The sequence below is a fragment of the Acomys minous genome (genome assembly GCF_964271855.1).
Source record: "Acomys minous genome assembly, chromosome: 12".
Taxonomy (NCBI): domain Eukaryota; kingdom Metazoa; phylum Chordata; class Mammalia; order Rodentia; family Muridae; genus Acomys; species Acomys minous.
The window spans coordinates 113236667-113264569 of record NC_140493.1 but is presented as its reverse complement, the minus strand read 5'-3'; the positions used below and the strand labels follow the sequence as shown (position 1 = coordinate 113264569).

Sequence of the window (27903 nt, the reverse complement as noted above, 5' to 3'; positions counted from 1 at the left end):
GTTCAAATCTTACTCGGGTAGAGGAGCTTTTCTACGCAGATGGTAAAATTGTAATCTGTATCTCCTGCTATACTGGGTGATACAAAAACATCTCTGAGAACAACTATGAGTGTCTTTGTTGTTTTTTGTTCTGAGCCACATTTGTACTGTCAGAATTTTGTTTTTTTTTTTTGTTTTTCTCACCAATCACCAATTGCTTTTCCTTGGTGACCAAAGAGGGTCCTGGTCATGGGTATCTGAGTTGCCTATTAACATTGTTTGCTGTTGTAGTCTTAGACTGTGTGTGTGTGTGTGTGTGTGTGTGTGTGTGTGTGTGTGTGTGTTTACTGTGTTGGAGGTGTTTTATATTAATTTTAAATGTGCTCTTTATACAGGATGATGTTATGATGCCCCAGAGAGTGAGGCTACAATATGAAGCTGCTATTCAGCACCCAACGAGTGTGAGTATGCCTTTTCTATGTGGTTACCACCTTTAATGAAATGCCAGAGTTGTGTGTGTGTGTGTGTGTGTGTGTGTGTGTGTGTGTGTGTGTGTGTTGGTTTTTGTTTGTTTTTTGAGGGGTTGGTTTTGTTTTGTTTTTTGCTTTTGTTTTTCCAAGGCAGGGTTTCTCTGTGTAGCCTTGGCTGTCCTAGAACTCACTCTGTTCACTAGGCTGGCCTCAACTTCACAGAGATCTGCCTGATTCTGTCTCCTGAGTACTGGGATTAAAGGTGTGTGCCACAACTACCTGGCACCAATGTTTTTGGTTTTTGTTTTTTTTTTTTTAATAGAGATATTCCTTGGGATTAGAAAGAAAGAATTTATTAGCGGTCAAATTGGCAAATTAGGGGGAGATTTGTGCCTGCCATGTTTGTGAGCCCTTAAGGCTAGCTCACTTTGAAGACACGCATGCCCCTGGTTAGTGGCGACAGGAGCAGGTACTGGAAACACAACTTCGCCTTGTTACCTAGCAGCCTGAGGTGGTTTTTTCTGAGAGAACTCCACTAAGTGAGATTAGAATTCCTAACTTCACTAAAGAAAAGAATTTCAGGACAAGCCACTTTGAAGTAGAGTTGGAGTTTTTATTTTATTTTATTTTTGGTTTTTCAAGACAGGGTTTCTCTGTGTAGCCCTGGCTGTCCTGGACTCACTTTGTAGACCAGGCTGGCCTCAAACTCACAGAGATCTACCTGCCTCTGCCTCCCAAATGTTGGGATTAAAGGCATGCGCCATCACACCTGGCTGAGTTGGAGTTTATTAAGAAGATTTTAACATAGATTTAAGCAGGGTATCAATAGACAGGTATTTAGGAAAAGATACTATACCCCAAAATATAGGCATAGACTTCTTATGAGAGTCACTTACGGGTCTTTTCAATAACTATACATATAATTTTGGTTATATTGTTTGAATGATTCTAAGAAATTCTCTCTCTCTCTCTTTCTCTCTCTCTCTCTCTCTCTCTTTTTTTTTTTTTACTTTTTGTTTCTTTTTGTAAACGAGACAGGCGGGTATTGTACAGAAGTAAAGACTAAAAAGGCTGAGCAATAGGTCCAGAGAGTTGAAGGAAGCTTCACTGTATTAGGTTCAGGGACCTAAGATGTGTTTTTACTGAAAACCAAATTTCCACTCATGAGATTCTCAGAAAACTGAAGTTCTACAGCCAGAAAAGGAGGAGGCCAAGTGCAGCACAGTCATACGTGCTTAGCCCCTAAGCACGCTTTGTAGGTATTTTAACACTTGCATGAAGTAGCTCTGTCCCTCTGTGGTTGACCTTTACAACAGATTTTTATTAGCTGTACTGGAATTCTTGACTGTCAGCTGTAGAAAGACTTCAAGAAACTCCTTCCTGGGTGAAGGGCTCCTTCCGTTCTCTCTGTCTCCTAATGTTCACTGTCTTTCTGTCCTTCTGGAAAGCACTGGCTACTTTGTTTCTGTGTCTCTCTGTCGCTTGCCTTACGATGCAGTGGGACCTTTTCCCATGCAGCCACTCACCGAGGACAGGCTGCTGCTTCTCACGAGGGCCTTTGTCCCCGTGTGAGCTCACGTCGGGTTACACTGGTCCCAACAAGCAAGGGGCTCAAAGGGAAAATCTCATCACACAACCTTCGCAAGGGCTGTTTCAGGCCTTCAGGTCCGCAACAGGCATTGTTCTGTGGACTCCGAATGTAGCTCGCACGTTGTTGGCTTTTACAAAACTGGCACCTTTGTTTCTCACCTTCCCCTCCCTTTGAGGGACTTGTCATGGCCCGTGGGTGTGTAGACGCAGCCCTCAGGCCTGCCTTTCCTGGGACGGGGAGCTCCCTGGCCTCTTTCAAGTCAGAGGCAGAAGACTTATGTACCCTGAGCTGGAATTGCTGAACATGTGTGGCACGGATGCTGTGGAGGACAAGAGGGGTGCTGTGATTGCCCGGGAAAGCCTTCTGGGCAGGGAGCAATGCCTCCATATCCCTGTGGCAGCTCCATGACTCTTGGGTGCTGGGGGTTGTTGCAGGGAGGGTGTGCACCCAGATCAGTCCCTCGACTGTTTGCCTCACCCTGTCTCCCCAAGCCTGTCCTACCCTCCATGCTGCTTCTGGCCTTTTGGCTACTTCTCTCTGCATAGAGGGTAGGAGCTCAGCTTTAACGTAGGAGATCTCAGAATCACTTCCAGTATAGAGTTTTACGGCAGAGGCACAAGCTCCTGCGCCCATGTGGGCAGTTGTGTTTGTTAGTGTGTGAGAAAGATAGAGATACAGGGAGAATGCACCCTGCCCTCCTAGGAGCAGGGGTTTGAAGTCACTGTGATCTCAAAAGGATCTGGGCACTCAGGGCCCCAGACCTCTGTGAGGGATGTCTCGGTGAGGGAAAGGGAGCATTTGTTGGGTCCTGAAGGGATCATGTGTAAGTAGAGCTAAGGAACCACAGACACATCTGTAAACACATGTGTTCATAGTATTCAGTGACTACAGACTCTGGAAATTGCTTTTTATTTATTTATTTTTTTAAGTTCAGAAGCATAACATATTCCATTTCGTCCCCCTTTCTCATTGGCCCACAGTGTATGACAACATGTGCTGTCATGGGGCCTGTGGGAACTCCATCTGTACCAGGTCGTACTGTCCTCTGGCTCCCCAGGGTTGGAACCACTAGGCCTCACCCAGCAGTCCAGGGTTTCCTGCCGCAGCCCCCTACGATGTTGGCAGCTTTCCTTATCACATGTAGAAACAGGCTGTTCCCTGGTGTGGTCTGTCTGTCAGGAGTGGCCTCACCGTGATGTGTGTGTAAAGGGAACACAAAGGCTAGCGCCCCAGAAGCTCCTCCCCGGTGGCTGACAGTGAAGTAATGTTGGTTGTAAAAGTCAGAGAATAAAACCTAAGCCCAGCTTCAGACACACGCTGCTCACTGGCTCCGCCTCTGGAGGGCATGTTCGTCCTCCACTCGCCTGTCCCAGCCATCTGAAAGCAGCAGAGCCTGTCCACGCCCCAGCAGATGGACAGCAGGAGTCTGACGCTGGTGCACGCGTTCTCATGTGAGACGCTGTATGTTTTACTCAGAAATGAGAGTTTCCAATTATTTTAATATTTACTAACAAATATTGACATTTTAGAGAGCCACGTTATTTTTAGATGTTTTAATTTCCACTCCAATCTAAAACTAAGCAGATTGACTACATTAGTGAACTTGATTTTGCAGGTGTTTGTGACATTTGTTGAAATAAACTGTGATGTTTAGAGATGTTCAGGAATTTAAAACATAAAACTGCCCATTTTTCTTACAGGTAAATCACCCTTGATTTGCACTTTTGTATACTGCTTAAGGTTCTAGATTCTGACTTTTGCTTGGCCTTGTTGAATTCTTAGGGTTTCTGTCCAGCGTTCAGTAGAGAACCTTGTGCTGTGTTTTCCTGCCAACCGTAGAGGCTGGTGAAGGGCCTCTGCCTTTTCTCTTTGTGACTCAGTGTGTCAGGGCGATTGGCTCTGTAACACAAAATTAGCCTGAGAAGACGCGGTTACTGATTCTAGGTTTAAAATCATGGCTTGCAGCGTTGTGATCTGCCATTGCTGGCTGTGGCTGTGTGGATTGTTGTGTTTAGTTTGTTCAGAAGGAGTGAGGTGAATTGTTGGCGCTGTGTCCCCACCCTGGTGACTTCTGAGCTGTTTATAAGGAAGCTGCTGACCAAGGAGGGAGACCCCTGACGGCAGTGTTTAGGGTGCATTCCGCTGCTTGAATCACTGCAGAATCATTGGAGTTTATGTTTGGGGCACTAATTTTTTTCTTTTCTTTCCTTTCTTTCTTTTTTTTTGGGGGGTGTGTGTGGTTTGAGACAGGGTTTCACTGTGTAACCCTGGCTGTCCTGCACTTGCTTTGTAGACCAGGCTGGCCTTTAAATCACAGTGATCCACCTGCCTCTGCCTCCCAAGTGCTGGGATTAAAGGCGTGTGCCACCACACCCACCTGTTTTGGGTACTATTAACAGCTCTAAATATGATTTTTTTTTTATTCCTATCCTCTGCCTCCTGAACCTTTGCAGCCTAAATCGTTTCTGAAACAGATAGACTAGTGTAGGAAGCCTCATGTCGGCTCTGCAGGATCCGCAGTTGGCCTCAAAGGGAGTTTCCACTAGATTCCTGAGCAGAGGCGTGGAGGGAAGTGTGGCAGTAAGCAAGGCTTCAGCGGGACCAAGGGTAAGGGTGGGAAATAATATTATCCCACTTGTGTGCTGCTCACAGTGGTGAGCAGCCTCTGCACAAATAAACAGCCAATTGTTCTTTACCTGCTCCATGCTCAGTTTCTGATGTCAGCAATAGGCTGGTTTTGCTCAGCCAGGATACATGGCGGTAAGTGGCTCCCAGGGATACTTGGAGCAGGTGGCAATTGGGGAGCAGATATAAAAGCCCTAGATGCTAAGGTCAACTGTAGGCTGCCACTTCACAGCCCATCGTACCTGGCCACAGCTGAGATGCTAACTCCCCAGGTGCAGTGGGCTGTTTTACCTGTTCTCAGTCACAGCCAGAACCCACAGGGAAGTAGTTGGCGGTGGTTTCCACTTTCCTCTTTTTCTACTTCCACTGTAACATGGCTGTAATATCAAGGGGTAGGGGTAAAAAAAAGGAACAGAGCTGCTAACCTGGCTGAGAGCAGGTTTTGATGAGCTTTCGCTTTTGCTTCCTGTTTGTGCCGGCTCCTTCCTGATTAGCCCTTGTCATTTGCATGCATACACAGCCAGTCAGCTTACCTGTGCCTGCATAACATGGCCGTCACCTTGCTTTTGCCAGTCTAGTGGAGTCTGGGTTTCACCCCAGAACACTAGGACTCTTGAGAAGGCACTCCAAAGATAGACCCTAGTGAGACACCGTGACCTGCAGCTGGGGCTGCAAGAAAGGGACTCACTCCAGGTTCAAGACTGCAGATCCCACCTAGACGGTGAGGTTTGGTTGTGAGCAGGTGACCTTGCTCCAGCCCTTTGGATCCCCAGAGATGGGAGACCTGCTGTCACAGGCGTGCTCTACAAGGACCGCCCTGGCTGGGGCTGTAGCACGTGCCGCCTTCCCCTGATGACCAAGCATTCAAGCCTGTAAGCCTATGGGGCCATTGCTGTTCTAACTGCCGCACAATAGCTTCTGCTCTTTGGAAGGGAAATACTGTCCTGTAAAGAGAAGACTCTGGGTGGGAGGAGACTGTTTTGCAGGACATGAGCTTGTAATTCCAAGTCCTCTCTACTCACGGTGCTGCTTGCTTAAGTCTGAGCCCAGAGTGGTTCCCAGTGAATGGTGGTAATTTTTCAAAGTTGTCAACAGTTCACAAAGTGAGTTGATAGAAACATTGAGGTGTTGGGAGCTTATATTTGGGTCATCTTAATCTGATCGCATCAAAGGGGGAATGGTATGCTTGACATGTTTAGGTCCAGCTAGGGGAGTATTAACTGTTAACTCCTTAAGACTGTCCTCTGTGGGCCTGGCGTCCTTGCCCTTGATGTCAGGGATTTTTGCTTAAATCAGCCCCCAATCCATGGACTTCACACGTACTTACAAAACCTTAAAATATATTTGTTGTTTTCTTTTCAGATCATAGGATGCCAAGTGAGGAGAGACCCTCCAGACTCTACAGAGAGATACACACGTTGGATCAACCAGTTGACTTCTGATCAGCTGCGGACACAGGTGACACTCACTGCATGTTTGACCTTTTATAGGCTCAACTGCTTCAGGTTAGAGTCCACTGGGACCAAGTCCAACCTGTTGACACCCTCTGTCAGGGTGAGGGCCTTGTATCCTCACTCATCTCCATGCTGTTGACTAGACATGTCTCGTTGGGGCATACCCATGTGTCTTTGATGGGTCACGTCAACAGAGGACATTGTCTCAGGTACTGTTGTCAGAATCCAAAGAAAGTACTTAAGTCTCTGTGCAGTGTGTCCTTAATGTATCCCAGATGAGTATGCATAGCACTGTCAGTCACTGTGGCCCCAGAATCAAATACATAGTTACCTTAGCAGTGGACAAAGCGTGGCCATGACAGTGGACAGAGCATGGCCATGACGGTGGACAGAGTGTGGCCATGACAGTGGACAAAGCATGGCCATGACGGTGGACAGAGAGTGGCCATGACGGTGGACAGAGGGTGCCTGTGGCTCTGGATGAAGAGTGTGTGTAGAAGTAGAGAGAAGCTGGCTGTAGTTCTGGTGTGCTGGTATGGGACCAGACACGGGCTCACCTAGTAGCCACTGGCTTAAATCTCACCATCCCTGTTGAATGAGGACTTGTGGACATCGTGGAGTCGGTGGCTATGGCTTCCCTCTGTGGGAGCCCTGTCCATCCCCTTGAGGAAGCAGACTGTCTTGTCACTTTGTTGAGAAAATCCTTCCTGTATACAGGCAGCAGAGGCCCAGCTGTGCCACAGAGCCCTGCATCATGTTCTTGTCACAGGACTGCATGCAGGCTGTGAGTGGAAGATTAACTCTCAGTGAATTTCTGAGCCTGTGCATAACACACATTGGTCTGCCTATGACTGTTGTGGGAACTGTGCCTGTGAGAGCTGGAAGGAAACAACGTGTTAGTAGAGCCAGTTGCATTCAGTGTGTCAGGCTGGCTTCAGACAGGGGCCACTGTTGCATGACTTCTGGGAGCAACTTCTGTCACCACAGTGAATTCCCATTATGAGTTCAGAGTCTCCCTACGGGGTTAGGTTTTGTGTATATGGAAAACTTAGTTTTAGTTTTGTTGTTTTAAAGTTTTATTTTGAAAAGCTGTTGTTGTTGTTACTGGGTTTTTTTTTTTGAGAAAAGGTCTCACTATGTAGCCCAGGCTAGCCTCCAACTCAAGATCCTCCTGCCCCAGCGTCCTGAATGCAGAGATTACAAGCATGATATTATTTTATTTTAAATAGCCTTGGCTACTATATAAACAAATTGGGGTAGAGGAAATTCAATGGAAAATAATGGTGAAATGGTGAATATAAGCAAAGAACAGTAATACCTATGTGTGAAAATATTGTTACGAAACCTATTATTTTGTACAGTAACTAGAAAAATTAAAAGTAATTTTTGCTGTTAAAAAGTAAATTTGAATGGTAGGATTAAAACATGTTAAATGAATTTCGGCTCTTTAACTCACTCACTCGTCACGCAGGGTCCTGTCCCCTCCTTCCCAGGTGGCCCAGGCTTTTCTGACTGTAGAATGCCCTTTATCTTCCAGGGTTATGCTTCAGAATACTCATAGAACTACTGAATATAGAATTCTGTGCCTGTCAGGGTTGGTTGTGTGTGAATGTGGATTTGGACCTTTCCTTTTTTCTTTTTCTTTTCTTTTCTTTTAAAAAATTTTTCAAGACAGGGTCTCTCTGTGTAGCCTTAGCGGTCCTGGGACTCATTCTGTGTGCCAGGCTGGCCTTGAACTCAGAGATCACCTGGCTCTGCCTCTTAAGTGCTGGGATTAAAGATGTGCGCCACCACCGCCCGGCTTATTCAGACCTTTTCTAAGAAGGTTAAAATATTCAAAAAACATTTACCAGAAATTTATTGGAGAATACCTCATAAAATTGGAAAGCTCGTTAAGATGGAGGAGGATGTAAGATTCAAGTGACTGACAGGTCCACGTCCTGAGGAGCTGCAAAGTGACAGGTCCACGTCCTGAGGAGCTGTAATGGAGACCCCAGGAGACAGAAGGAACTCAGTCCCCACACCAGAGTTGTGGGAAATGGAAAGACAACACAGTTGTGTTTGTAACAACCAGGTGAAAGTTTAGGGCCATAAAGCCCATTTGCCTTCTTTTGTAAATTATGACTGTGTGGTGACTTTGTACAGAGAGGTGTGGCCAGCTGCTGCCTGAGGGCTCAGTGGGCTTCTGAGAATGGGCTGCTCGGCTAGGATTCGTGCTGAGATGATCTGGAGCGGTCTGGGTACTTCCCAGAAGCCTTCAAAGGCCAACACTTGTCCTAGTGCTTCCTGGGGCAGAATGTGAATGGACGGGTCCTTTTGGATACTTCTGGGGCAGTGGAAGAGGAGTAAGGCCACCTGCTGTTTCCTGAGAGTCCAAGTTATTTGTGATAGGCCTCCCTGGCTCTTCCAAGAGTATGAGAGGTAGAACAGGCCTTGGGCCTGGTGTGCAAGAGTAGGGTATGGGTGCCTGTCTACCTCGTAGCGTCCCAGATGGTCAGGGTCCCGGGATGGCTTGTGTGGCAAGAGCCTCGGGCTGCGGCAACAGCATGTCTGGACTCTTTCTCTTTGATCACATGCAACTCCAAAACTGGGCACAGGGACTCCAGTAGTGAATGTTTCACCCCTGAGTATGGTGTGGTGACTGCTAGGGGCCTCTGCTTACCCCACCCCCACGTAGTGACATCCTTCTAGGTTCAGAGTCAATCTTAGTAGAAGGGCGGGTCTGACTGTCTACCATATACTGGGGTTTCTTATATAACCATTGTCCCACAGTGCCTGCCTTTCTTACAAACTCTTAACTACTGGGGTAACTATGGTGTTCGAAGGTGCTGGAGGGACAGCTGGGCAGACCCTTGTCTTTATCTCTCCGTTTATAAAGCATGCGTTCTCTAAACTTTTTTTCCCCCTAAATTACAAAGAACAAGGTCACGTCGCAGCTGGAAATACCCCAGGCTTCCTCAGCACACTGCGTGCTAGGAGTCGCCATGCCCAGGCCTCACTTGCCATGGCTTCTCTATCATTGGAGGAAAGCCTACTCTTTTTATTTTATAGGATCCAGATGCTCTAATATGTATAAAATTATTGTGATTATGCCGTATGTACCCTTTTCTGTCTGGGGCTCAAACACGCCTGGTGCAATCTCTGTTCCTCTCATTTTTGTTTTCGGTTGTAATAGAAAATATGTTGCTGAATGCCCCTGTGGCTCAGCTTTCAGGGAATCGGTGTTGATGTTGGCTTGTGATTGGCTTTTCCACTGTGGGGATCATGATGTCTGTGTCTCAGCAGCCCCTTAGGAACATTGCTGCTTTAGCTAGCAGCTTCCTACCTCCTTCCAGACCCGCTGCTGTGGTTCTAACCCTCTCCTTAATACTACTCCATTTTTGGCCAGATGGGGGCGGGGTCTGCTGTGGGGTGGCGCCTGCTCTGATGTTTGGCCCTGCCCACCTTGTACATTCTGCCTCTGCTCAACTGAGCATCATGCAGATGCTTGACCTGGACTTGTCGAGGGCTCTTGTCGTTGCTTTAAGCTAAAATGCTCTCCAGCTCCAGCTCACTGTCAGGATCCAGTTCAAATCCAGAAGGGAAGATGAAAATGCATTCTAGGGCCACACCATTAAGCATGGCACCAGACGTAGACAGTGACCTGACAGAGGTGTTGCCCTACATGCATTCAGCCTTGATGTCAGCCTGGAGTCATCCATCCCTTCTGGTGAGACAGTGAGGCCTGGCATGCAGTGTGCATGCCTCCATCCTAGCTCAGTGAGGCCGGCAGTGTGCATGCCCCCATCCTAACTCAGTGAGGCCTGCAGTGTGCATGCCTCCATCCCAGCTCAGTGAGGCCTGCAGTGTGCATGCCTCCATGCTAGCTCAGTGAGGCCTGCAGTGTGCATGCCCCCATCCTAGCTCAGTGAGGCTTGCAGTGTGCATGCCTCCATCCCAGCTCAGTGAGGCCTGCAGTGTGCATGCCTCCATCCTAGCTCAGTGAGGCCTGCAGTGTGCATGTTTCCATCCTAGCTCAGTGAGGCCTGCAGTGTGCATGCCTCCATCCTAGCTCGGTGAGGCCTGCAGTGTGCATGCCTCCATCCTAGCTCGGTGAGGCCTGCAGTGTGCATGCCTCCATCCCAGCTCGGTGAGGCCTGCAGTGTGCATGCCCCCATCCTAACTCAGTGAGGCCTGCAGTGTGCATGCCTCCATCCCAGCTCAGTGAGGCCTGCAGTGTGCATGCCCCCATCCGAGCTCAGTGAGGCCTGCAGTGTGCATGCCCCATCCTAGCTCAGTGAGGCCTGCAGTGTGCATGCCCCCATCCTAGCTCAGTGAGGCCGGCAGTGTGCATGCCTCCATCCTAGCTCAGTGAGGCCTGCAGTGTGCATGCCCCCATCCTAGCTCAGTGAGGCCGGCAGTGTGCATGCCTCCATCCTAGCTCAGTGAGGCCTGCAGTGTGCATGCCTCCATCCTAGCTCAGTGAGGCCGGCAGTGTGCATGCCTCCATCCTAGCTCAGTGAGGCCTGCAGTGTGCATGCCCCCATCCGAGCTCAGTGAGGCCTGCAGTGTGCATGCCCCATCCTAGCTCAGTGAGGCCTGCAGTGTGCATACCCCCATCCTAGCTCAGTGAGGCCGGCAGTGTGCATGCCCCCATCCTAGCTCAGTGAGGCCTGCAGTGTGCATGCCCCCATCCTAGCTCAGTGAGGCATGCAGTGTGCATGCCCCCATCCTAGCTCAGTGAGGCCTGCAGTGTGCATGCCTCCATCCTAGCTTAGTGAGGCCTGCAGTGTGCATGTTTCCATCCTAGATCAATGAGGCCGGCAGTGTGCATGCCTCCATCCTAGCTCAGTGAGGCCTGCAGTGTGCATGCCGCCATCCTAGCTCAGTGAGGCCTGCAGTGTGCATGCCGCCATCCTAGCTCAGTGAGGCCGGCAGTGTGCATGCCGCCATCCTAGCTCAGTGAGGCCGGCAGTGTGCATGCCGCCATCCTAGCTCAGTGAGGCCGGCAGTGTGCATGCCTCCATCCTAGCTCAGTGAGGCCTGCAGTGTGCATGCCGCCATCCTAGCTCAGTGAGGCCGGCAGTGTGCATGCCGCCATCCTAGCTCAGTGAGGCCGGCAGTGTGCATGCCGCCATCCTAGCTCAGTGAGGCCGGCAGTGTGCATGCCTCCATCCTAGCTCAGTGAGGCCTGCAGTGTGCATGCCCCCATCCGAGCTCAGTGAGGCCGGCAGTGTGCATGCCTCCATCCTAGCTCAGTGGCTTCTTCCTGTAGACATGCATATTTTGAAGGAGATGATTCTGCTGATCATTCTTACTGCCAGGGAGCATCATGAAGCCGTAAGAGGTACAGGCCCAAGAAAATCGCCGTCTCCCAGCAGCTGAGCCTGTGATCTTTCAGAACTTGCTCGGTAGTGTGTAATGGGGGAGGAAATATTTTATTAGTGTCCGAGTCTTTACTAAATTTAAAAGCCATAGCAGTTTAATTTCACATTAGAGTTTATTTTTTACAGCTATGTAGATAATAAACTGCCAGAATACTGGAACTGTTGTTATTGATCTAGTGTTGCAGGTGGTTTTTCCTCCCAGCCTCAAGCTCCTGGAATAACAACTTGTGAGAATCAAACTATTTTTTACAAATACCTAGGCCTAGGCCATATAGCTAGGCTTTTCAGTGACTAGCCTGTAACTTCAAATAACCCATTATACTAGTCTGCATTCTGCCACATGGCTGGTTACCTGTGCTCAGGTGCTGTGCGTCTGTCCTCCTCACATCTTGCTGACAGAAACTCCCATGCCTGTCTCTTCCCCCAGAATCCTTTCTGCCTTTCATATGTCCCACCTCCTATTTCCTGCCTAAGCAGTAGCCATCAGATTTGTTTTCAAAGATTTATTTATTTGTGTATATAAGCACTCTATTACATGTATGCCTGCACGACAGAAGAGAACATCAAATAAAAGAGGGCATCAGATTACATTATAGATGGTTGTGAGCCACCATGTGGTTGCTGGGAATTGAACTCAGGACCTTTGGATGAGCAGCCAGTGCTCTTAACCTCTGAGCCATCTCTCCAGCCCTGGCCATCAGATTTTTTTTTTGGACAGGTGTTACATCCATACAATACAGAAGATATACTTTGAACAGTTAGAGATGATCTTCCAGCAAGGTAGAATTTAGAAATAAAAATGAACTACAGAATCTAGAAATAGTTGCATAAACTTTGTTCTGTTTTTTGTTTTTTGTTTTTTTGTTTTTCGCGACACGGTCTCTTTGTGTTAGCCGTAGCTGTCCTGGACTTGCTTTGTAGACCAGGCTGGCCTCGAACTCACAGCGATCCACCTGCCTCTGCCTCCCAAGTGCTGGGATTAAAGGTGTGCGCCACCATGCCCAGCATAAACTTTGTTCTTAATCTCCAAGAAAAACTCATATCCATCCTGGTGAGGTATATCTAGTGGAGCTCATACATTAAGTGCTTCATCTTCTTCCTTTAAGAACGTCTATCCCTAAAACACCCAGTTCAAGTCTGTGTCTTTTGTTTTTCAAGTACTTGGTACTCATGAAAGCATTCTTTCCATCTGGGTAGCACCTCCCGTCCTCACGTGCTTTGTGATGAAACCGGACCCTTCAGGCCTATAGGTTTCGACACTGGTTTCATTGAATTGAGTATACATCCCAGGACACTCAAATTAATCTTTAAGCTTTTATACCATAAAAAAGTGTTTGGCCAAGTGTTCTTACTGTTGATAGCAAAAACCTGGGAGCAAACTTCAGACTAGAACTTCAGAGCAGGGTCAGAGCACGTGAGGCCTTGGCTGACAGTATAAGGAAATGCACTGCGGGACTTCTCATGAAGGGAGGGTGGCCTGGTGTGGAGCAGGTGACAATGGTAAACAGAAGAGGGCGGAGTCGCTAGTGTGGCCACCAGTGCCACCAAACTCTTCTACGCTCCTTAGTTTCACCATTGTCACCCTCCCCTTTGCTGTTGACACCCCACCCCCACACCCCCATCTCTGCTGCTCTCTGCTCTCTGGCCTGGATGCCTTTCCATCTTACCTGCCCACCTTCTGGGCTCCATGTCCATGCCCCTCCCTGCTACTTGTTTTTGCCCTTCTTGCCTGTTGAAAGTCACCCTGACTGACCGCCCATGCCCCTCCTGGCCGCTCCTGCCTGGCCACACTTTTCCCTCTTATGTGTAGCCCTGCCGTCTCCTTATGGCTTCCTCTTTCATGTCCCCTCCTTTCTCTTACTGCCCATACTCTTTGCTCTTTGCCTATTTGTTTCTTTTTTCTTTTTATTGAGCAAACAAGAAGGATGATTAACAATGGGCAAAAACAGGGCTGAAAGCATTTTTTAAAACTAGGAGCTTGAGAGGCATGGATCTGACTTATTCTGTAGTAAAACAGAGAGGAAATAGCAGTTGACTTGCTGCCATTGACCAGGTCAGTGGTTCTCAGGTGGGACATTGGACAGTGACGGTTGCTGCTTCTGTATCTGAGGGTCAGAACAGGCGGTGAGTGGCCACAGCCTGAGGCAGAGCAAGTGTCCTGCTGTGTGTGGATGGGGCCTATTAATTTTTCATATTCAGAATATACCCACTGTAACGACTGGGGCTGGGTCAGATGTTCTTCCTGTTAAGTCTGTGGGGCCTCAGCCCCGCTGTGTGGATATTGGGAGAATCAGCTTCAGCCTCTATTTTCTCCCAGGTAGTTTAGGGGTAGCCACTGACCACATTTCTATCCCATACTGCCTGCTAACACCCACCTGGGTGTTTTGAGCAGAAAGATCCCAGATACAGCTGGTTACCCCATCTTGTACAGCTATTTTTAAGGCGTATTGGTGTCTGACATGAGGAAGGCGGCTGGTACTGCTGGGTACTTTGAAGTGAGTGGAGCTCATAGTCCTGTGTCCTGCATGTTCAGGTGGACAAACGATCCCCAGTGTGCCTTGTCACGGGGTGGGGTGGGGGGGACTTTTATTCTTTAAGACCTAGAGAGGCAGAACATACTAGGGACCAGCACGCTGCCTTGTAGAAAACACTGATGTGCCAGTCACTTGGATCTCTTTAGTTGAGATCTCTGTCAAGACAGTCGCCATGGCTCGTGGGAACCACACCAAACCTCTGTGATGCTCTTTGCTCCAAAGAGCTGCTAGATAACCTGCTCCATAGGCACAGCGACAGGTTGATGGGGCTCCAGGTGATGCTTAGTCGTGCATGAGAAATCCTGTGTGGAGAACCCTTCCAAGGATCCCCAGCTGCCTCCGGAGGGAAGCAGCAGTGTGTGTGCAGCAGGGTCAGGGTTAGGGCGCCTGCTCCACACAGACCTACTTGAATGCTGTAGGTGGGATTTCACCCACAGAACAGAACTTTCACCACTGAACTGTCCAAAACAGGAGGGCCAGAAATTCAAGTCTCCAATGCCTAGGCTGCTGGTTGTGGGCACCAGGAAATCGGGGCTGTCTTCATGTCCTTGCTACTTGTTTATGTGAAAGTGCGCAGCCTGCCCCGTGTCTGTCCTTCCTAGAGGGATCCAGAGATAGCGCTCACACTCTCTCTCCTAGGGGAACGTTTCCACAGCAGTCACTGACACATCCATAGTTGTCACCACCACATAACAAACCACTTCAAAGATTAGAGGCTTAAAAGTCTGTTGCTGTCAGTCACAGTTTTGTGGCCTTTATTAATGGAGTCTGTAGAAGCCAGGGCCTGGGCTGGGTATCTTTCCTCGAACTTCTCTCTGCCTTTCTGGCTGGGACAGTGGGGTCTGGCCCTGTCTGCACACAGCCAGTTTGGAATGAGGACTTTGCACCTGGTGCTGGCCTTCCCCAGGTGAGTATCCAAGAGGTTCGGAGCCCCACTGTAGCTGACCACTGTCTGGTGATTAGAAGTCTCAGCTGCCGTGTGCAGACGTCACAGCCCACCCAGTGCTCTTCTGACAGCAATGTTCCCTGCCCGTAGGTCAGGCCAGCACAGTTCCACAGCCTCCAGGCCCACAGCCACTTTGCTGTGTGCCACCTTCCTTGTGTGTCCTGTAAGTGCTCCCCCCCCCCTTGCCTTTCTTGGGAAATCTTGGCTTCCATGCTCATCAGCCTCTTACATCTCTCCCATCTTCCTTCTCAGTCTCTAGCCAAGTCTTGTCCTTTTCTCATAGACCACTTACCTTGGCCTGCGCTTGCTTCCCTGCCTCTCCAAGAAGGGCCGTGATTGCCGAGGGAGCGACTGGCCTGCTGGGCCATAGCTGTCAGCTGTGGCCTGTGCTGTGGGAGTGTCCGATGTCTAGCCAGCCTGTGGCCTTTGTTGTTCCCACCTCCTCACCTTTGCCTCCCTGGGCACGGCTTCTCAGCACTGCTGGAAATGACCAGATGTACCGCTGTAGGAGGGACACAGCCACCGTCAGGAGTGTGTGGAGAGTGCCTAGTGTTAGGGCCGTGAAAAGGAAGGTCTCCTTCACCTTTTCAGTTTTCAAAGCCTAACGTTTTTAATTTTAATGAAGTCCAATTTCAGTTTGTGAGTTTGTCTTCTGATTTGAAACACTCTGTCCAACTTGAAAACATTTTATTCCATGTTTTCTTCTAGAAATTTTACGGCTAGGACTCTTACATTCAGTCCTGCTGGTCATTGTTGGCTAAGCTTGTCATGGGGTAAAGTGAGGGCTGAGGGTAGTTTTCTATCTGTGCGGATTACAGTTCCACATCAAGATGCACTTGGTGTCTCTTCTTTTCTTTGCCGCTGCACTTCTGTTGAAAATGCTTTGAACGTGTGCATGTGGATTCACTTGCAGATTTGCTGTGCTCATCTGTCCGTATTTCAGTGCCTGATACAGCTTGACAGTAAATTGTCATCACATTGTATGAGGTTGCCCTTGGCTTTGCGGCTCCTGAATCCCTTGAGGAGCGGCTAAGAGTCCTGTAGCGACTGCGGCCCTCCTGCCCTTTCCTGTTCCCACCATGACATGCAGGTTAGTCAGGTGCGGCCTCACAGAGGCTTCTGAAGGTTTCCACTGACTGTGGCCAGTGCTGTGGACAAGGACCAAACAAACTACAGAATCTTCTAAGGCCCGTGTCAGCTAGAGACACGGAAACTAAGAAAGGATTCAAACGAGCCCTGAGTATGTTTTCTTTGAACTGCTTCCCGACACGCAAGGGTAGAAGCAAGGATCTGCAGAAACCTAACGCAGCCAGGCAAGGGCAGTATGAGGCATACACGTGTCTCAGGGAGACGCAGCCCAGCAGAGCAGAGACGTGGGAATGCCTGTCCTCCAGAAGGACAGGGACAACCCAAACAGACTGCTCTCACCGAGCACTGATCTCACCCCATCCCAGGCCTTGCACTATCTTCCCTGTCTCTAGAAGCTGCAAAACTCTAGGGCCTCGTAAATGGAGCCTCACAAAGCTGCCTGCTTCGCCTGGCATAGTGTCCACAGGGTCATCCGTGTTTCTGCAGCTGTCAGAACCTCTTCCTTGGGCTACACGCTCATCCAAATGTCTGTCTCCCTCTCCTGGCTGTTGGGAGTTTGAGTCTACATACATCTGTCCCAAACCCACTTTCAGTTCTCAGGTGTGCAGCCATAAGAGGAATTGCCAGATCATACAGTAATTCTATTTTTAGGTTTTTTTGGGGGGGGGGACTACCAAACTATTTTTCACAGCTGCTGGTCCAGCAGTGGTGGGGGTAAGAGAGTGTCTGATTTCTCCACAGCTTTATCGGCATCTGTGGTTTGGGGCAGAGGTGTTGATAGCACCATCCTGCTGAGGGCAAGGTGCATCTCACAGGCTCTTGACGTTTCTCTGGTGCCAAGACAAGCTGAGCAGCTGTTCGAGCGTATGTTGAGCTCCCTGTATCTTCTGTGGGGAAATGCCTGATCACATCTTTTGTCCACTTTAATTTCAATGTTGTTGATTGGTCGGAACCTTGTCAACATTTACATCTGTTTCACACATGGAGGGCTGTCTTTTCAGGCTGATTGTAGCCTTTGATGCAGAAGCCTCTTAACTTGCACAGTGTGCTCTGTGCCCCCCTCCCTCCCCTCTGTCTGTCTGTCTGTCTCTGTCTGACTCTGTCTCTGTCTCTCTCTCTCTGTCTCTCTGTCTCTGTCTCTGTCTCTCTGTCTCTCTGTCTCTCTCTCTCTCACAGTATTTATCACTTGCTCACCAGCAGGGGGTGCTTTGTTTTATGACCTGTTTATAGCATCCCTGAAACTGCCAAAAATTGGTTTTCTTCCAGGGCATCTTTGGGGTTCTTGTAATGAGTCATCGGCCTGATGTCATATCTTGTCTCCTGAGGGAAGCCACGATCCTCAGTCTGTGATCAGTTGCTTGCTGTTGTGCTCAGAGGGAATGATCAGGTGGGATCGTCTCACATCCTGCTGGGTCCTGGGTGAAGGAGATGTGTGTGCTCAGAGAGAACCACCTGCTGCCCAGTGGCAGCCATGTTTGGGGACCCAGCTCACTGCACACTGAAATAGTACATTTTACACTATGACAAGTGAAAACAGGATTAGTCCCAGCATAAATAAATGGCAGTTTACAAGATGATTAAACCAGTAACTAGTAAGTTTCTAAAGCATTTGAAGCCTTAGAAGTGTTGTCTTGCCAGAAACCAAACTTTATTTTTGTTTGTTTGGTTGTTTTTGGTTTTTGGTTTTCTGAGACAAGGTTTCCCTGTGTAGCCTTAGCTGTCCTAGACTTGCTTTGTAGACCAGGCTGGCTTTGAACTCACAGTGATCCACCTGCCTCTGCCTCCCGAGTGCTGGGGTTATAAAGGTGAGTGCCACCACGCCCTGCCAAAAACCAAACTTTAAAAGTCTCCAAGCAGAAACAAATCTATCCTGGCTAAGTGGGCAGCTCCAGTGACTCTGGCCCTTCAGAGACCTGAGAATAAATGTGTGTGTGTGTGTGTGTGTGTGTGTGTGTGTGTGTGTGTGTGTGTGTGTTGCATTGCCTATTTTTCTGTGTGGTCAGGAATGTGAGTGCAGGAATGTGTGTACTGTGCTCAGCCTGGACCAAGTTCAACATCCCTGCAAGATAAAAACCACAAAGAAACTAGTAATAGAAAGAACATATCTCAGTGTGGAAGCTGTGTGCCATAGCTGTAGCTAGAGATAGTATTAGACTGAGGGCGAAACTGCAAACATTTCTTCTGAAATCAACAGTATCCACACTTAACCTTTTTCAGTGTAGTGCTTGAAAGTCTAATGAGCAATAAAGCAAGAGAAAGGAAATGGATGCCTCCGTCTCCAGGCTGGGATTAAAGGTGTGCAGGATGCTTAGCCAGTCTCGCCATTTTAGATGTGCACCACAGACCTGTGGGAGCTCCAGGGTAGCATTGGAGGCTCCACACTGGGTGTGGGCCTCTGTGTCACAGAAGGAGTCCCTCTTTAAGGGGTGGGAGGCGGCAGGTCAGGCAGAGCTGCTCAGGGTTTGGTTAGGAGGTAAGCACCTCCCCACCCCTGGTGGGATGTAAAGTGAATAAATATAAATATAAATATATATATATAAATATATATATAAAGACCAGCCAGGGAAACATGGTGTCTCAAAATAAAAAGTAAAGAGGCTGCGAGTGTTTGTGTGAGGTTCTGGGATCAGTGGACCAAAACCAAAAACCAAACAACAAAACCAAACAAAAAATAAGTCATATAGATGAGCATCACAGCCCTCATCCCTGCAGGGCTGGGGACAGGTCAGTGGGGTAGAAGCTGTGATCCCTGCGTAATTGAACAAGGCTCCCAGAATCTAGTCTAATGGGCTCTCTGAGGCCCAGAAGGCAGCGAGAAGGTCCTGGGACTCCCAATCATGGTAAACCTCTATGACATGAGGTGGAACTGGGAACTAAAGGGCTGGCACGGTGGTTTAGCAAACGTGTTCTTGCAGAGGCCCAGAGTCAGCTCCCAGCACCCACAGGGTGGCTGTAGCTCTGGTCTCGGATGCCCTCTTCTGACCCCTGTGGGACCTACATGCAGATAAAATACTCATACATATACAATAATAAGTCTTTTTAAAAACAAAGTGGGGCTGGGCATGATGGCACATGCCTTTAATCTCAGTACCTGGGAGGCAGAGGCAGGTGGATCTCTGTGAGTTCGAGGCCAGCCTGGTCTATAGAGTGAGTTCCAGGACAGCCAGGGCTACGTAGTGAGACCCAGTTGCCAAGAAAGAAAAGAAAAAAGGGGGTGGTTATTAAAAATGAAATAAAGAGACAGGAGCTAAGGCTTCTGCTTACAGGTGAAAGCCTGAAGCTGGCTGTGTTTGGGGTTCCCAGGGCCGTGGTGTCTGGGAGCGCACACACCCACCTTGTTTGAGCACCCCACGTCAATGTGAGGGAGTGGTGGTTACCAGAACTGCCAGATACTAAGAACCTGGAGGACATCGCTTTCTCCTCTCGAGGACTGACCTGACTTTGAAGGCGCTGAGGGAAGGCGGCTTTTATAGCAATGATGTTGAGGTGGCCCTTAGCCTGTGGGCCCCTCAGCTGTTCAAGCTGCTGAGCGTGGACACAGAAACGTATTCAGGAACTCAAGGCTCCTAGCTCCCCCACGATTAGTGTCTGGCTCCTGCCTCCTCTACTGCCTGAGCAGTCTGCCCCAACTCCCTGTCGAAAAAGCCTGCTGACATCCTTTTTGGGGACATAGGAAAAGAAATTGACGTCTTTGTCTTAAAAAAAAAAAAAAAAAAAAAACAAGACGAGAGGGAAAGACACACACCTCATTTCTTTTTGACAGCCATTTCTTTGGAACAAAACCTGGGAGTCTGTCATTCGAGCAGGGACTGAAACAGCCTTCAGAGAGGAGGGAACTAGACTAGCAGAGATCTCTGTACCCTGGGATGTGATGGCTTGAACAAAAATGACCCCCATGGGTCCCATAGGGAGGGGCACCATTAGGAGGCGTGGCCTTGCTGTAGTGGGTGTGGCCCTGGAGTGGGTGTGGCCCTATCGGAGGAAGTGCGTCACTAGGGGGCGTGGACTTTGGCCCTGTTGGAGGAAGTGCGTCACTAGGGGGCGTGGACTTTGGCCCTGTTGGAGGAAGTACGTCACTAGCGGGTGGGCTTTGAGGTCTCAGAAACTCAAGCCAGGTCTAGTGGCTCTCAGTTTCTTGCTGCTGCCTGCTGATCTGGATGTAGACGTCTCAGCCTTTTCCAGAATATCTGCCTGGCTGCACACTCTAATGATCCCTGCCAGGACAGTAATGGACTAAACCTCTGAAACTGTAAGCCAGCCCCAGTGAAATGTTTTCGTTTGTAAGAACTGCTGTGGTCGTGGTATCTCCCCACAGCAATAGAAATCTAACTAAGACAGGTGGTCACCACTGTTATCAGGCCTGCTTAGCCAGCATAGCCTGGAACTTAGCCACATAGCTGACCTTCACCACTCAAACCGACACTACCACTGGAGAGATCACCATGCCAAAGGCACCCCTAGACACTTGCTACTGCACTAGGGACAGTTAAGCAGGTGACACAGGAGTTAGGGCTGTGTCTTCCTGGCAAGCACTGGCCTTTTCCCCACCCGGGACAGGCCTGTCTTAGACATGCTCCAGTCTCCTCCCTGCTGTCTCCTTTGAGAACTTTTATTTTTTTGAGATAGAGCCTCTTGTAGCCCAGATTGGCCTGATCTTCCAGCTGTAGCCTCCTGGGTGCTGAGATTACAAGTGTGGTTTTAAAATTGTTTAAACACTGATTTGATTGATTCTGTGTGAGCATGCTCTCGCTATTACCCACATGTGGAGGTTGAAGGCCAGTATGGGAGAGACTGTTTCCTCCTTCCCTGTCAGTTCCCAGAGATTGGACTCAGGTCATCAGGCTGGTGGCAAGGACCTTGATCCATTGCGCCCAATTTAAAAACTTCTCTTTTTATTATTTATTCATTTATAGATGTGTGTGTACACATTGAGATGCCATTGCTTATAGGTGTGTGTTATCATATCCAACAAGATCTGGCTGCTCTTTCACCCTTTCTGATAGAGACTTTTGCCCTGGGACCTGCTGAGGCTGGGCTCAGACCATGTATCGTCAAGGTGACGCAAGCATATTGAACTCTTGCTACAGAGGGGCACTCTGGGAACTGAGACTCAGGAGTCAGTCAGACATGCCTCTGCCTGCTGGAAGCTCCAGCCAACGCTGAGAGGCAAATCATGAACAGGTGATTGCCCGTCAGTGTGATGAGGACAGTGACAGGAAGCTCTGGGAGGGTGCTTAAATAACAACATTCTGATCAGAGGGTTTTAAAGGCTGCATAGGAGTTGGCTGCTGGGAAAGCAGAGCAGTGTCTGTGGAAGCATGTCCCGGAGCATGGCAAACCCAGTGCTGTGAGCAGTGCACGCGCAGAGCCTAACCGAGTGTGTGGTTGCTCCACACCTGGCGCACATCTCCGCAGCTGATCCTCCACAGCCCAGGCTTTGCCAAATGCTTCAGCATCTGTTTAGGTTTTTGTCCTCAATCGGCTGCTGGTGCATTTATCCTGCAGTAAATTCAGTTCGCTGGCGTTTTCTTCAGTCTGTTCATAAGGAACACTTGGTGCTGCTTTCTTGTGGTGGCCTTTCCCTGGCTTTGGTATTGAGTGATTTAGAAAGACTTCTCTGCTTAACTGTTGGAAGAGTTTGTGAAGAGGGTGTTGGCTCTTTAAGCATTTGGCAATGTGCACCAGAGACCCACCTGGCCTGGGCTTTTCTTCATGGAAAGGCTCAAGTTTCGAGCTCATTAGAAATTACTCAGTTTTCTGTCTTGAGTCAGCTCTGATGTTTATGCCATTCTGGGACGCTGTGTCAAGCTTCACTCTCTAGTCATTGCTGGTGTCCTTTCATGGTACTTCAGTTCCCACCTGTCCTGCATAAGCCGAGGGGTCCCTCATGTGGGGACCCGGAAGTGGCCCCGGTTAGTTTCTGCCTGTGTGTTTTATGGGCCTGTCTCTGTAGAGAGCTTTGACTCCTTGCTCCCACAAAGCACGGGCATCAATTCTGTTCTCACTTTGTTAATGACAAGTGAGTAACAACAGACTGTAGTTGTTTCCAACAAGCTGTTCTTTCCTGTTAGTCCCATGGTTGCTAATTGCTTTTAGGTGTTCACCTCCCATGGCCCCACGGTGATCATGCCCACCTGGTTCTGCTCGCGAGCCTGGTTTTCCCACGTGGGCCCATTTGACGAAGGAGGACAGGTAAGTGCCAACCAGTAGACTTTGGGCTCTTTTCGGATTCCCCTGGGTTGCTGAGGCGCCTGCAGGCTAGGTAGGGTTCAGGGAATGACTTCCGCAAGCCTCTGCTCCTTTGCTGGATCTTGGCTCACCATCGCCCCCTTCTGCCCCTGGTGGTGAAGTCCAGCCTTGTAACAGACTGCCCTGTGGGTGGGGCTCTTGACCCTTGTATCTCAGCCTTCCTTGTGCTGTGACCCCAGCCTCTCCCCACTCAGCATCTCATTGAGGGCCTCTTAGGAAGCCAGCTTCCTGTCCCCTTCTTCTCCACAGTGGCTGGCTTCCCAGTGTCAGGCCACGCAGCTCCGAGGCCACTCTGCTCACTGATGAGCCCACTACTTTTGTTGATGCTTTGCCTCTTTTCTGACCCACAAAAGAGAATTTAAGGCAGAACTGGGACTTAAGCCCACAAGTAGCCTATCCTCTGCTTCACCTTCCAGTCTGTCTTAGAGTTCATTTCTTGACTGCTGAGATGAACAAGTTGTTAATCTCCATTTTGCTCCTGTGACCCACACCACCCCATGCTACGCTTGAGGTCAGAGTGAATTCTTCTCTTTTACTGAGACAAAGTCTGGCTGTGGTGTCCAGGTCGAGCACTAGTTTCTGGGTTCAAACAGGCCTCCCACATAGCTGGGGCCACAGCATCTGGTAGCCTGGGTCGGTACCCGGCATGGTGAGCCTCGGCCTCTGGCTTTTGCAGGGGGTTCCAGAGGATCTGATGTTCTTCTACGAGCACCTCAGGAAAGGGGGCGGCATCTTCCGGGTGGACCACAACCTGCTCCTCTACCGATACCACCCGTATGCGGCCACGCACTCGGTCCTTGAGTAAGTAGGACATACCAAGTTCTGGAGACAAATGGGATGGTCCCAGAACAGGGGAGGGGCTGGTACAGCCAGGCCCAGAGCACTCGTGAGTCACCGGTGATGTGCATGAGTGGTGGGACGCAGGGCGAGGAGGTCAGGGTGGAGTCAGTGTACTGTGTGACCCCTGTAGGAAGTCCTCCAGGCTGCTGGGTGTCCTGTTCCACAGACGTCAGGGAGCATCCGCTCCCCTGGTTGTGTGATTTGAAGGCTTGCTCTCAACTTCTCATTTGCTTCAACCATGAGGCCCAAGAGGAGGCCTGACAACCAACAAGCCCCGTGGTGAAAGGAGTTGTCACAGCTGGCCTATGCCTCCACGGCTAATGAGCCCTTTCACTCTTCTTTGGCTGGCCAACTGTCCTTGCCCTTCAAGCCCACCGAGGGAATTTGTTAACTCTTCAGTCTGCACTGTGTGGGAGACACTTGTGTCAGCCACCTGACTATGAAGTGAGCTGTGCCTCTGCTGAGACTGTCCCCTCTATATAGCCCATGGGCACTGGGGGAGGTGGCCTCTGGGTCTCTTATTGCTGAAGACATAGATGCATAGTCATGAACCTTCCACACTAAGGTGGTAGGGGTTATGTTCTTGACATGGGTGCAGCTGTCTGAGTGGGAATTCCCTCCTGAGAATTCTATATTTCCAGCATCCCACTGACTCTGGGGTCCCTAGATTTTGGGGTCACGTACAACAGAAGCCGCCCTTGTTATAGTTGAACTTGATCACAGCCTTATAGGAACATCCTGCAGGGGCTGCTGTCAGGAGGCAGGTACTGATGGGACCAGCTCCCAGGGAAGATGCTCAGAGGACACGGCAGTCCTGAAGGCCTGTGAGAACCTCAAAACACACGAAACCCACGGACAGATGCACACAGAAGTGCAGATTGAATGAATCCTTTCCGCCACTTAACAAACACACAGGAAATATGTAACGATTTGAGAATATTGCAGCGGCCCTGCAGGCTAGCAAGGCTCAGTTGACATTTCCAGAGCTCTGTACTCTGCCACGGACTCTTGAGTCTTAACAGACTTTAAATGGCTAAAGTTGTGTAGGGTATGTCATGAATATCTTAGTTACCCAGTTTCCTGTGGCAAAAAGTGGTAAGATAATAGCATTTGACCTCGAGTACCTTTGTTCCTCAAGCTCTTATGTTGGTCCCAAGTGGTATCTTCTTACCGTGCTCTCAAATCCCAGGAGAGGCGCTATACTCCCTGGATTGTTGTCTACCAAAGATCTCACATCCTCATAGTATCTCTAGGGTGGATTTTAACATAGGGAATGGTATTACTAGAACATCTTATATTCGGCAACCAAAGGGTTAAGTCATAGACCATTACAGTATCTTGAAAAATCTAACATTTGGCAATTAAGTAGCCAAGGGAAAAATCACAAAGGAAATGAGAAAAGCTGTATAGTCTGCCACCTTCAGCAGGAGTCACTGAAGCAACAGCAAAAGAGGCTCCAGATGGAGGAGCCAAGGAGAGAAGAGAAAAGCAGAAAGTGGGAAGCTAGCAAGACTGATGTAAAAATAACAGGGAATTAACAGTTCTAGCCACCCCAACCAAAAGTCAAAATGTTTAACTTCGTAATCTGAGAACACTCACAAAGGAGAGCCAGGCCAGGGTTTTACTGAGGCGCCTGTCAGCGTGGTTAAGGAAGAGGCTGTACCAGCCTTCACAGGATCATCTTAGGAAGCAGAGGAGGTAGCTTCTGGGTGCTGACGTCAGGTGTGGAAGGGGCTGAGTGGCCGGTCGTGCTGCTTATGGACTGATCAACCTCAGTCACATCAGCAGCGAGGTGAGCAGTGCATATGTACCAGAGACAGCAAGAGTACAACTGATTTACAGGCAACTAGCCTGGCTTACATCATCCTGCACTAAATCTTAAACACACAGCACTGTTTCTCCCAGTGTCCTCTGATAGAGGTAGAAATTGAGTGATAAGGCACCGGGGCAGCTGTCTCGGCACCAAGCTGCAGACGTTTCTGACGTTGAGTCTACGGGCCTACAGAAACACTGTATATGGATCTCACACCATCATTCTGTAGGCCACGTGAGTGAGAGATACCTTGAGATCCTGTGGTCATCTGTGTTGAGGGCAGTCATTCCCATGCTGCCCCGAAGCTCAAGCCCCCTGGGTGGTGACTTGCAGCCCACCCAGCAGGCACGCATCGTACCCCTCAACAGAGCAGCCTGTGTGTACAGAGCGGCCTTTGTGCATAGAGCTCCCTTCTTAGTGTTTGCACAGCAAGCTTTGCCACCCACAGCACAAAAATAAGTGATCTAATGTGAGTTTCTGTGTTGGATTAAAGTCTTTAAGCTGTGAGCTGCGGCACCTCCCAGGATAACAGCTGTAATTACAACCTGAGGCCTGCTTAGGAGTTGCATTTTTCCAGACTTCAGGATTCTGTCATTTTTGTTTCAGGCTCAGAATGAGCTGACTTTGTGTCACTTCTCTTTGTGTATGTGTGGAATACGTCAGATACCAAAGGATGTGAGATTAGGGCCATCTCTGTGACATCAGACAGTCCTTAAATGTGAGCAGCTGGTGTATGGCCACTTCATCCCCTTAACTCACGTGTTACCTCACACAGTATGCTTAGCCTCTTCCAGTCCACATGCTGTTTGTGCTCCGCAGTCTGTCTGCTTCCTAGGATCACAGATGAGGTCAGTAGAGAAGTGTTTCTGACCTTGTTCCCGTGGCAGTGTGATACTGGGTTTGTACCTTTATCAAGTATTTAACCTACCGAAGTAGGGATGAGACATGACCCCACTAGTGCCCTGATCCCTGGCGCCCAGCCTCAGACTGCCTGTGCTGGGATACTGCTGCTGTGGCACCTGACAGGACCAGTGAGCCTCTAGCAAGGTCGTTAAAGCTTTTTTTCTGGCCACAGATGCTTTGGCCATTGGCCGTGCCTTCTGGGAACAGGGCCTTTGCCACCCAGTCAGCCACTACTTCCCCTGGGACCCCTTTGTTCTAGTACAGCGCCGAGTCTGTAATATTTCAGTCTCTTCCGAGAAGGTTCCAGAAACTCAGGCCTATAGGTCCAGGAAAGCCCAGTCCCCTTAGCTATTGACCCTAAGCTCTAAGTTGATGGTTTCTTAGCAAGAAGAGAGAGATGTGCAGGGTGCCAGATGACCTGTTCTCTAGGCAGACTCCTAGAAGCAAGGCCGGTGCAAGACGCTCCTGGCATTTCTGCGTCATAGCTTCTTACAATTGCCTGCGTCCTCTTAGTGACCATCTAACAAAACTCAGGGTGCTAAGGGCCTTACAGGCCGAAAGCCCAGTCCTGGTAGACATGTTTGTAATTCCTGTATAAAATCTTTGGTGCCCAATGTTCTGGGGAACCAGGTTGACTTTGCTGTACGGTTAAACCCACCGTCCTACAGACAAACTTCACAATTGAGCATGCAGGACCGTGCAGGGTTTTCCCCACAGAGACACCCAATGGGCCCAGTGAGTGTGTGGGCAGGGTGTCACCCACACATCTCCTTGCTTAGTCACTAACAGGAGCTGCTGTTGCACACTTGAACTTACTTACCTATGTACGTGCCACACACATGCAGAAATGCACATGGGTGCTCACAGCACACGTGCACTCACACCACACAAGTGCACTGTACATATGCGCATGGATTTGATGCATACATACGCATACAGTGTGCGTCATGTCTTGCTCAGGCACTGAACAAAGCAGATCTCCTTGTAGTTACCAGGGTTATGGGGACAGGCTCTCTGGTTCAGCTAAGGACAAGCATCCCTCTGCACAGGCTATACCTTGTAGAGCCTGAGATGACAGAGGGCTCCTTGTAGCCCCTGCTACGTCTCCTGTCAGTGTAGCCATGAACCCTACCAGTGGGCTGTGTCCAAGCAGATCTTCTGCAAGGGCCTTGCTGAAGGCACAAGGGAAGGGGACACTTGTGGCCAGGATGGGTCTGGAGGTTGGCCTGTTGGCATACCACAGGGTCTCAGCAGCTTGTGCCTGGAGTTCCCTCACATTCACTGTCAAGAACCCTCACCTACACTTAGGCAGAGCGGACAGGCATATGTTTGTCGCCCCCTCTGCTGGTTGGATGCCCCAAAAGGCAAGTCTTGCTTTTATTTATTTATTTATTTTTTGCCTTTGACTCTATCTTGCTCCCTCCTGCTCCCATATTGAAACTGTCTGGGACCATCAGTTTGCTGAGGGATAAAAATCAGAAGAGCCATTCTTGGCTTAGGACATTAGTGACGTGTCTGCACATTGCATGAGGCCTTTGTTGTGAGATCAGGGTTCTTAGGGTCTTCCATTCCATTTCCCGGGATGATGGCATGGCTGCAGCAAGCTGTACTGTGTAGAGCTGAAACATGTCCTGCTTGGGACTTTCTCTTATAGACAGGACTGTCTGGGGTTCAGAATTAAATGCTGTTCACTTATGTGGTTCCCGGAACCCCTAGGGAGTCCCCTACCAAAACCACGGAGCTCAGCACAACCCTAATTAGAATGTTTAGCTTGGGAGGTCTGGGGAAATGCTGAATAGGCAAACATGCTCTGATGTAGGTACTGACATGAGGTGCAGCCCCAAATACAAGGCAGTTCCACCCAGAGGACCAGGGTGCTAGGGTCCAAGGTGAGGGGCAGTAGGTGAGCTGAGCTCTGGGTGCCTGGTAAGGAACCAGCCCTGGGGATCTGCGTGGGGTGGGGTGGGGGGGCTGCTGCCTGGGAGCAAGTCACAGGGAAGGGACAGCCTGAGGCAGAAAGCTTCTTCCTGGTGTGAATGTGGCT

The 27903-nt window shown here is 49.4% G+C and overlaps 1 protein-coding gene across 6 annotated transcripts in view; it reads left to right on the top strand.

Annotated features, from left to right (window-relative positions):
• Positions 1-27903, top strand: part of B3GNTL1 (UDP-GlcNAc:betaGal beta-1,3-N-acetylglucosaminyltransferase like 1) — a 65045-nt gene that overhangs the window by 24026 nt on the left and 13116 nt on the right. For 5 of the 6 annotated variants that reach the window (XM_084750270.1, XM_084750269.1, XM_084750271.1 and 2 more), the window contains 4 exons: positions 375-440; positions 6028-6123; positions 22151-22246; positions 22980-23104. In XM_084750270.1, the coding sequence (XP_084606396.1) occupies positions 375-440; positions 6028-6123; positions 22151-22246; positions 22980-23104 (383 nt within the window). Of the gene's footprint in view, positions 1-374; positions 441-6027; positions 6124-18727; positions 20304-22150; positions 22247-22979; positions 23105-27903 lie in introns of those variants that run through there. The other variant, XM_084750274.1, reaches the window with a different exon arrangement.